Below are 11265 nucleotides of genomic sequence, written 5' to 3'. Positions count from 1 at the left end.
TGTCTTCCTAGATTTTCATGAATCAAATATATATATATATATATATATATATATATATATACATGCTATTTTATTTATTTTTTTGGAAAACCTGATTTATCTGTGCTCTTTATCTTTTAAGGTGTGATGCATCAAGTAAAAAATTTAGCAGAGTCTGAGGCTTTGCTAACAAGTCCACCAAAGGCGTGCACTAATGGATCGGGGACCTTGGGTTCCAGCACCACAATCAGCACTGGGACAGCCACTGCTGCCAGCAACACAACTGCAGACCTGGGCTCACCCAGCTTACAGCACAGCAGAGATGATTCTTTAGACCTGAGTCCACAGGGGTAAAATAATCTTTTCCAAATCTTCTCTTTTTACTCTCAATTTGTTATTTGCTTAGCTCTGATGGAGAAGAATCTTCCTTTTTAAGCCTTAGAATGAATGTGTGATGTCAGTCTATAACAGTTATACATGGTAAATATAGGCAAAATAAACTGCACATTTTGTTGTGTCAAATTTTGGTTAAGATGCATATGTAGCAGGACATTACACTATGATCTTATAGGAATTTGAGAAAAAATAACATTGATTCCTAGCTTTAGAGTTGAGACTTAACTTAGAATCTCACATGAAACTTGATCTCTCAGAGCCTGTGGTTCTTATCCCATAAAATTGCTGTGAATGTTACATTAGATAGAATTCAAAGTGTCCCAGAAGTTTTAGTGCAGTTTTGTGGCTATTCTGTATATAAAATAGTTTCTGAAAATGTCAGCTGCTATTATTAATAGCATGAAAGTGAGAAGAGGGTGGAGGGAAGAATTATCCAGGAAGATATTATCAGACTTAACATAAAAAAAGCCATGAATGCAGGGTAGCTAGGTGGCACAGTGGATAGAGCACTGGCCCTGGAATCAGGAGGACCCGAGTTCAAATGTGAGCTCAGACACAACTTTTACTGGCTGTGTGATTCTGGGCAAGTCACTTAACTCCAATTGCCTCCTCAAAAAGAAAAGAAAACAAGATCAAAGAAAAGAAAGATGGCTAACACCAGCCTAAATTTAGAAATGAGCAAAGCACCAACACAATTTAACAATATTATAGAACATCCAGCTAAAGTGTGCCTGAAGCAACAAATGGAAAAAGAAATAAAGCAGAAGAAATCCCAATTAATGTCCTCAGATATATAAATGACATTCAGAAAAAATTAAGCAAGACTTGGCAGTGCTGAGAGTCATGGATCCAAATAAAAGAAGATCTTGACAAAAAATTTAATATTACAAGGAAATCACAAGAGATTTAAAGAATGCTACAGAGAGCAATGATAAAAATTGTCTGGTAATGAAAAGAATGAAGAGAAAAGTCAGTGGAACAAAATATCAGACCTAGAAATTGAATCCGGTGTCTATAAAAGGTATTTGATAAATTCCCGCTTAAATTACTGCTCAGTAAAAATGGTTGGATTAAAAAAAAAAACCCCTGATATCTATACTGAAAATGAAACTGGATTTGGAGTCACATTTCAGACCAATGGAGATGTGACTGGAATTTTTTTAAATCTAGAAGAAAAATAATCTGTTGTCTCAACCTTGAGACAGAAGGGTGTTTTTATCAATGAAACTAGGAATTACTGGAAGCAAAATCAGTGGTTTGATTTTTTTAAGGATAAAAAGGGATTTTGCATAATAAAAGAAATATCTCTAAACTTAAGAGAATATAACATTGGGAGCAAAGTATTCTCCTTAATATATCAAATAAAAGTGATGCCCAGAATTTATGGAGAGCTGATACATGAAGCTTAGATCAGAGGACATGAGCACATACATGATGGAGGAAATATGAACTGCTATTAATTCTAGGAAGAGATGTATTAATTCCCTTATCACAGCAAGACAAAAGCAAGATCATCCTAAGATACAATTTTATTCTATTAAGTGGCAATTAAAATTTTTTTTTTTAAGTATTAAAAGTCAAATATTGGCAAGGTTATAGAGGATTAGGCGGTCTCAATAGGAACAAACCTTTTTTTGGACTTGGAAAAGCAGTCTAGCAAATACTGATAATACCTTTTCATTCAGTAATTCCATTTCTAAGAAACATAAAATATAAAGAAAAAAAGGTTATCAGTGTAAGAATATTAATAGCTGCTGTGTTTGTAGTAGGAAATAAACGGTAACCCCCCAACGATTAGAAAATGGCTGAATAAATTCTGGAATTTTTATGATACAAAGAAACCATACATACACATAAAAGTGAAGTCAACAGACCTCATTTATACATAAGTTGAGTACAATTGTAGTGGAAGAGTTTTTCAGAAGTATCACAGCTTTAGATTCAACAAAAGCATTTTCTTTGTTTAATTCATTTGATAGTAACTTCTTATGGTAAGGATTTAATTTAATGTTTTGCCCACCATTTTATTGATTTGATTACCTTTTTGGTTCTTTTTAAAACAGGGACTTTGAACATAACAAAGCAGAATATTTTATGTATGGACCACTCCTACCTACCTACTTTTTTTCCCATTGGAAAAATCACCTGAATCTTTGTGTTTATGGTGTTTGAGAATTTAATGACTTTAATTAGTACTATTACTTCCTTATTCAATCCCCCACCAAAAAAAAACCCCACCTTATCGTAATAATCATAGTTTTTACAAAAACTATGCTTACTACAAGATTTCATTTTGCTTCGATGTTGCCGAGTAACTATCTCATGATCATATTACTTGGGACCTACTGAGGAAATATGAAAACACCTTAGTGTTGAAATTAAAAACCCATTATGATGATCACCTTTTTCCCTTGGTTTTAAGCTTATTGATTAAAAGATGTAAATAGAGTGCTGATTATTGCAGATGAGAGCTAATGCTTTCTTCTTATTTTATTTTAAATTAGTGAATTTAGGTTGTTATAACACAAATTAATATGTAATTTTCTTTCCTGTGCGTTAGCATTTTCTCTTTGACTCATTTGTGTATTTTAAAATGTAAACCTGGTTTTGAAGGAAAATTTTACAAATTCTTCCTTCTTAAGAAAAAGATAGTTTATCCAGTTACTATTTTTAACAGCATTTATCAAAAACTTACTCATTTAAAATCAGATTTTGCTCTCCTTTTAGTTATTCTTAAAAATCCCTCTTAGTAGAGAACAGCAATGTATTAGTAGAAAGACCTTTAGGTTTGTAGTCAGATGACTTTGATTCAGATCCTATCTCTGTTACCCTGATAGCCATATAACAACCATGAGTGTTAAATATATAGTCTAAGAAGAACAAAAAAGAAAAGAAAAAAAAAATCCCACGTAGTAGACTAGACTGGTTTGGAATGTGTCATCTTGTAATTTACATCTTTATTAATTCCTTAGGTTTCTTCTATTCACTAGAACGGTTTTGTCCTTGTAGTTTTTAAAACTATTAAGCTAAATGTTCAAGAAAGAAAACTTTAGATTTCTTTTCATATTGTTTTCAAATTCTTTACATCTTTTTCTATTGTGTGCATTTTAAAAACTACTGTATGTACATATTCTACTGGATTGCTTGCAGTTCAGTAGTAAGTAAAAGCAAGTGCAGAATGTGTAAGTTTAATCTTCACTATACGAGATGTGGTTACAGTTGTACAGTTCATGAGATTGGGGTTTACATTAAATCAGGAATAGAAGCTATGACTTTTTTCTTCCAAATAAACTGGGAGAATATGGAAGAAAATAGAGCGTAGCAAATTACATACAGCAATTTTAACCCAATGGAGTTGATTGACTTCTCAACAGTCCCCTCCCCTCTTTTTTTTTTTCTTCGGGGATAATTTGATAGTCGACTAAGTGACGTCCTCAAGAGAAAACGACTGCCAAAACGTGGGCCGAGAAGGCCAAAGTACTCTCCCCCGAGGGATGACGACAAAGTAGACAATCAAGGTAATGGCTTCTGGATGTCTGAGAGTACCAGTCCTAATGTGTGCTGTAGATTCCCTGTATATTGAATTGTAATGATAATTGTTTGTGTTTAGCTTGACCTGAACTCTTATTTACTTTCATCCTGGCAACATGATAAATATTGTGTGAGTGTCAGTTTTTAAGATTTGTGGGAATTTTATTCCTTGTGCTTAAACTTGATATTGTTCATTGTTTTGTTTTCCATAGCTAAAAGCCCTACCACTACACAGTCTCCTAAATCTTCTTTCCTGGCAAGCTTGAATCCCAAAACATGGGGCAGATTAAGCGCACAGTCCAATAGCAACAACATTGAACCAGCCCGTACGGCAGGAGTCAGTGGTCTGGCCAGAGCTGCCTCGAAGGATACCATATCTAACAATAGGTAAAGTCAGTTCTGTTTCCTTAGGCTTTTAGAGTAGAACACATGTTCATTGGTCTTGCTTACATGTCTGCTTTGAAGTTAGAAAGTAAAATATGAACTTGATGGTGAAGGAATCATAATTAGCTCATAAATTGCTATGTTTGGATTGGAATCTAGCTTCACAATCCAATCCTTGCTAGTTGTGTGACTCTGAATGAGCCATCTTACTGTCATATCACAGTGTAGTTGAGGATTAATCAAGCACGTGTATAAGCTGTAAAGACTTACACACATGGGGGCAGCTAGGTGGCTGGCACAGTGGATAGAACACCGACCCTGAAGTCCGGAGTACCTGAGTTCAGATCCGGCCTCAGACCAAACACTTGACACTCACTAGCTGTGTGACCCTGGGCAAGTCACTTAACCCCAATTGCCTTTAAAAAAAAAAAGTTACACAAATGTAAACTGCTGTCATTTTGTATAGAGTCTTGATTGTATTCACAGTCTCAGAAAATATTTATGATTTCTGAGAAGCTAGCAAGGACAAAACCTTTTTAATGTTCTCCGTAAGTCCAAGTGTTTATAATATCCTCTGTCTAGTTTTTTTAAAATATAAAGACTTAGTCTTTACTTAAAGATTTTTTTTCCTGAAATATTAATTTGTTTACTTCAGAATTTGTCATCACTTTGCTTTCAATCAAAGGTTTCTAGGTTCGGGCCTGGAAGGGACATTAGGGGATATCCTCTCATTTTACCAATAAAGGCTAGATGTTAAATGACTTGCCCAGAGTCTTCTAAAGTAAAAATTCCTCTGCCAGCTCCACCCCCGCCCGCCCCTGGCTGCCAAAAGTTTTGAACCAAGGTCTTTTGACTCCAAATATGGTTTTTGTTCCAGTGTATTTTAGAAGATAATTACTTTACACTAATTTTAGATGACTACATTAGAAAAATAAACAGCAGTGTTTTTCAGGAAGTTATAACCTTGGCTTATTTACTCATCAGGAGCCAGGAACAACTAGGTGGTACTGTGGATAGCATCCTGGACCCTGAGTCAAGGAAGGCTGCATCCAGCATCCTGCCTCAGATACTTCTTATCTTTATGACCTTGGGCTAAATCATTTAACCTTGTTGGTCTGCCATAGTGTTTCCTCATCTGTAGAATGGGGATAATAATCTCACCTACCTTCCTGGAGTGCTGAGAGCAACCAGTGAGATCACATTTGTAAAGTACTTGGCAAACCTTCAAACACTTTATCAATACTAGTTGTTACTATTAGGGACCATATATACTCTTTCATTGATATGAGAAACTCTCACATGCAGAAATGTTTTCCATCAATGCAGAGTGGCACCTCCTCTACAACTTATTTTTTTATTGAATTGTCTAGAGCATTAAGAGGTTAAGTGCCATGCCCAGCATCACACAAGTAGAATGTGTCTGAGGCTGGACTAGAACCCAGGTCTTTTTGGTTTGAAGGCCAACTTCTTTCCATTATGTAATATTGCCTATTGAATCATCTCAGATGTCTGAGTTTCATTTGTATAAATATGCACACATCCACAGCTTTTCAAAATAAAGGATTGTATTATTACTGAACTGAAAGAAACAAAAACATTTTTCTTTAACCAAGCCCTTATTTGCCTTTCCATAAGTGAAATGAATGGGGAAAATGATACCAGGTGAAAGTTCATTTTTTTGTTTTGTTTTGTTTTTCTCATCCAGAGAAAAAATTAAGGGCTGGATTAAGGAACAAGCTCATAAATTTGTGGAACGATATTTCAGCTCTGAGAATATGGATGGAAGCAATCCTGCACTAAACGTCCTTCAGAGACTTTGCACCGCGACTGAACAACTCAACCTCCAGGTAGAATTTAAGATGTGATTGTCAGGGATTCTGTTATGTTACAGAAGCTTTTTGAGGGCAAGAATGCGGCTTTGTTAAAATGCTATTGAATATGTAGTCGATGAGATGAAATTTTATACCAATTTATTTACAGTGTTAATAAGTAGATGCTGACTGTTCTTGATGATATCCGTGATTTATCCACCTTATTCTTACACCTGAATGTGTTGAACTCATTGTAGATAACATAGATTGCAGCATCCTCTTTTGGTGGAAGTTCTTTTAGAAATAGTTTAATTAAATGCAACCTCACTTTAAAAAAAAGATACGTATAACAATTTCCCCAGATAGTGCTCAATTTCCAATAGGCATTGATACACTTTTAGGTTAGCTTAATTACTGGTAAAAGAATCTTAGGAAAAAAACTGTCCCTTTAGTGAGTGGTTGTTAAATAATTGAAATCTGCCATTTGAACTCCTGCCCCAACTTTTAGGTGGATGGTGGAGCTGAGTGCCTTGTAGAAATCCGGAGCATAGTCTCAGAGTCTGATGTCTCCTCGTTTGAAATCCAGCATAGTGGGTTTGTGAAACAGTTGCTGCTTTACTTGACATCCAAAAGCGAAAAAGACGCTGTGAGCAGAGATATCAGAATTAAAAGGTTCCTTCACGTCTTTTTTTCTTCTCCGGTAAGTTCTCTGTTTAGCTTTGGAGCAGCTAAGTCTGTTTCTAGACTCTGACGTTTTGTACCTGAATATTGAAGGAGAGCTGGGTGGCCCAATAGCTACAACACTGGGCCTGGGGTCAGAAAGATGTGAATTCAAATCCAGACACTTAACAAGTTGTATGATCTTGGACAAATTACTTAATATCTGTTTGCCTCAATTTCCTCAACTGTAAAATGGATATAATAATAGTACCTTCCTTCTGAGGTTGTTGTGAGGATCAAAAGACCTATCTATAAAGCACTTAGCACAGTACCTGGCTCATGGTAGGTGCTATATAAATGTTGGCTAATGTTGGTAATATGATGCTTGACTGTCTCCTAAATTTCTGTTTTATAATTGTTGAAGTCTTTGACCACCTTGGAATTCAAAAAGAGACATAGTAGAACAGTCCTGTTCTACGCCCAGTACTGTTTGTTTGACTGGTAAAAATCTGATCCATATATCACAGACCACTCTCCCTTCAGACTCCTTTCCATAACCTCAACAGATTGGCATAGAGAAGGGGGGGTGGGGTGTGGAAAACGGTTAAAATGTATAATCCTAAGAGTGTTTGATACTAAATTTATTTTAGCCTTGTGAAAATTTGTTTGGGATTCATGCTGTTCTGTGGATCAACATTTGAGCAAAGATTGTACTAGTACAATCTAAGCAGTAGAATGACTTAAACAGGAACTGGGACTTAGGTAGCTCCCTAGAACTTTTCTAATGATAGAATAAGGGTGCCATTGACTTTACTGTCTGCACCTGCATCCATGCCAATGAATAATATTCTCTCTGCTCCTTCACGTGATAGGAAGAAAAGGAACTTCTTTCTGGGTCACTTATTCCCCTGGTTTCTGAACTGGAGAGTCCTGTGGGCTGTGGGTTCCCCTCCTACTTATTCATATACGCAGATCTTCTAAGTAGTTGTAAGTTGTGTGTGGCTTTTCAGGCATTATGGAATTTGAGATGTTACTCAGCTGTAGTCATATAGCGGGTCAGTGGCAGAATTGAGCGTGTAACATAATTTTTCCAAATTTGGCTTTACCAGTATTGCTTTTTATTAAACTTCACCTCTTACAGCCTCAGAAAAGATTATGTATAACAAGACAAGTAAGGGAGTTGACAGTTAAAATTGTGAATTCGAATTTTCAAAGTTTTCCCTCCTTACAAAACATTAACTAATTGGTTTACTTATAACTTTAGCTTCCCGGAGAAGAACCAGTTGGAAGATTGGAACCGATGGGAAATGCCCCTTTGTTGGCATTAGTCCACAAAATGAACACCTGCCTTAGTCAGATGGAGCAGTTTCCAGTTAAAGTTCATGATTTTCCAAGTGGGAATGGAACGGGGAGCAGGTAAGGATTAATTCTTAGGCACATCCTTGCCATCATGAGTTGGGGTGTGTTTTCACGTCTAGGAAAGCTTTATAGCTTCAGCCTTCTCTCTCAAGTCAAACTCAACCATATCAAGAGCATTGGTTATAACTGATGAGTGCAAGATATTGTTATGACTTGTAACTCATTTTAGAAGAGATCTTAAAAACTTTACAGAGGAGATTGACATTATTATAACCATTAATTTTTTTTAATGCCACATGATATTCTGTATAACTGAGCTTCAAAAGTATTGCCCATATCCTTTTTTACAGGGTTGTTGCTCTTGTGTTTGACTGACAAACTCAAGCTATTGAAGTGAGCTTTATTATTTTCATATTTAAAGGGAATCCATTGCTCTGTAGGTTTTGAATAGATATCATGTTTGCTACAATTCAAAGGACACTGGATTAATGGTCAGGATAATTGTGTACTGTAATCTGCTACAGACCACTGATTAGCTATGTAATTTTGCATAAGTCATTCTGCTTCTCAGTCATAGAATGGAGAGACTTACATATTCTCTAAAAATGAACATAAGATGTTGTAAATAAATGGAGTGATTTGTGCCTGAATTCTGAAATTAGCAATGAAATTGACACAGATTCTCATTGATCTGATTATTAACCAATTTTTCTGTTGATTTTTAAGGTAGCTTTTTATACTACAAAAAAATTGTTCTACAAAATACGATCATTAAAACAATTTGATTTTTGCACCTTTGAAATTAAGAGTAATATTCAATAAAATCTGTATGTTGTGTGAAGAAATTAATGTTCATCTTGTTGACTTGGGAAGTGTTTTCAATTTATATTTTAATTATATGAAGGGGAAATAATGTTCAATCTAAAATGCCTACTAGTACAATCATTGAATTTTTTAGACACTTCATTACTGATTTGGAAAGAATTTTTTTACAAGTATCTCTTTTTGCCATTTCAATTAGCCATTGGCGTATTTTGATAAAAGTCATTCTGTTCCTTGTAATAATAAAGGAAAACTACACACACACACACATATATATATATATATATATATACAATTTTTAAAAATAGATCTAATAAGAATCTTACTAATATAAATTATAAACTAGAAAATGAAGATAAGCATGTATATCTATTAGGAAACAAAGTTCATAATGTAATCTGTTGGAATGAATTTTACAACGTAATAGCGTTATTATAACACTTCACTCCTTCCTTCACATGCATAAATTTGTCAGCTCCTAAAGGCCATTTTTTTTTCTGTCATTCTGTTTTACCTTTCCTCTATCCCCTAATTAGGAGCTCAATAAATAGGCCAGATGAGGGAGACCTTTTACCTTGTTCAAGTAATAGTGCCTTGCAGAAATTCATGATCATAGTTATTGTGTTTTAGCATCTCTTAGATATGCAAAATATTACTATATCTATATTTTGAAGTGAAGAACTTAATGGTAGAAACATGCTATTGCTTTATAGTATTGTGTATTGGCTAGTTTTACACCCTTTAGGAGCCCTTAATATATTTCATCAAAACTACCTATTTGGAATGCTGAAAAAAGAAGCAAAATAGACTAAGAAAAATTATGAGACTATGGAAGACAAATTGCAAAAAAGAAAAGTGAAACAATATTGTTTAAGCTGATGTACTGTAAAGACCCAAAGATTTTGTATTTATTCTCATTCAAAGCGTTATTTCCCTTCACCTCAGCTCATGGTTTATTTTTTATTATATATTATTATAGTAATCTTGTTAAATTAATTGAGTTTGAAGACATTGTTGGTTAAATGAGAAAATGTATTTATATGTATTTTGAGATGAGAGGTCAATTTGCATGAACTCTTTCCCTGTCATATTTACTTTTATATATATTGTTTGTAAGATGACAAGTAATAGAATAATTGTAGCAACTTTTTTCATAAATTATCTTGAGTTTTTCTCTCAACAGAGGATCGCAAGCTTTAAAATTTTTCAACACACACCAGTTAAAATGCCAACTGCAAAGACATCCTGACTGTGCAAATGTGAAACAATGGAAGGGTGGACCTGTGAAGATAGACCCGCTGGCGTTGGTGCAAGCCATTGAGAGATACCTTGTAGTCAGAGGTACTTCTCCACATCTAGATGTCTCCATATTGATTTGGGGGAGTGTGTCCTTTGTTTCTTTATACTGATTCTCAACTCTCTGGTCTATCATCCATTAACTGAGCAAGGAAACTTGACTGTGTTAAAGAAGAAAATGCTCCTGCTATGTCTATCTTTCTTATTAAAGAATAATAGCTCTGAAGAATTTGCTTTGCAAGAAGAATTGAAATAGTGAATTCTTGCACTCGCGTCCTGTGGGTTTCGTTAACTTTAAAATTCCATTAAGTTAATTTTAATGAAACCCAAAATCAATAGCTCATTTTAGTTGCCTTTCAAAAAATGATATTATTTGTAATCATAGTAATCTGTTATGAAAACAAATGGAATGCCATCTATACAGTCATCTTAAAGTGTTTTAAGGCGTTTTTAATCTGATTGTTATAAAATATGATGTTCTTTAAAAAAAAAAAAAAAAAAGGCGACTGCTTTTTGTCTAAGCCACTATGTGGAAATTTACAATCCATCCTGTTAAGCTTAATTTTGCCAGAGAGTCTGATCTCAAGTTTTTCTAGCTAACAGTTAGATAATAATATCTACATTATCCAACTTTATGTCCAAAGGTCTCTTGAACTAAGATCTACAAATTTGTAGTTGAGAACAAAGAAAATACATTAGATTTTATTGCTTTTTGTTAGTAGCATTACTCAGTAGAATGTTTTTATACTTAATGGCTCTCGGGAGCCATATGCTTTTTCTCTTTAAGATTCACAATTTAATATTTTGATGTTTTATAGGGGCCAACTGCTCCTAATCAATAAGTCTGAGAGTTCTTTGGTTCGAATGGCAAAGAGTGTTAAGATGAACTCTTCTGTCTTTAGGCTATGGCAGAGTAAGAGAAGATGACGAAGACAGTGACGATGATGGTTCAGATGAAGAAATAGATGAGTCTTTGGTAAAGTTCTATTCATATTAAGTTTTTATAGGAAAAAGTAGATGAAGTATA

The 11265-nt window shown here is 34.6% G+C and overlaps 1 protein-coding gene across 10 annotated transcripts in view; it reads left to right on the top strand.

Annotated features, from left to right (window-relative positions):
* The window catches only part of TRIP12 (thyroid hormone receptor interactor 12), a 185227-nt gene that overhangs the window by 143793 nt on the left and 30169 nt on the right, over positions 1-11265 (top strand). For 7 of the 10 annotated variants that reach the window (XM_027876110.1, XM_027876117.1, XM_027876116.1 and 4 more), the window contains 8 exons: positions 122-329; positions 3793-3893; positions 4119-4293; positions 5996-6137; positions 6610-6801; positions 8026-8177; positions 10111-10283; positions 11141-11214. In XM_027876110.1, coding sequence (XP_027731911.1) covers positions 122-329; positions 3793-3893; positions 4119-4293; positions 5996-6137; positions 6610-6801; positions 8026-8177; positions 10111-10283; positions 11141-11214 — 1217 coding nt within the window. The remainder of the gene's footprint in view (positions 1-121; positions 330-3792; positions 3894-4118; positions 4294-5995; positions 6138-6609; positions 6802-8025; positions 8178-10110; positions 10284-11140; positions 11215-11265) is intronic. The other 3 variants (XM_027876119.1, XM_027876115.1, XM_027876114.1) reach the window with 1 other exon arrangement.

This window comes from Vombatus ursinus, unplaced genomic scaffold (genome assembly GCF_900497805.2).
Source record: "Vombatus ursinus unplaced genomic scaffold, bare-nosed wombat genome assembly UNPS02014810.1, whole genome shotgun sequence".
Taxonomy (NCBI): Eukaryota; Metazoa; Chordata; class Mammalia; order Diprotodontia; family Vombatidae; genus Vombatus; species Vombatus ursinus.
This window is presented reverse-complemented; position numbering and strand designations above follow the sequence as displayed.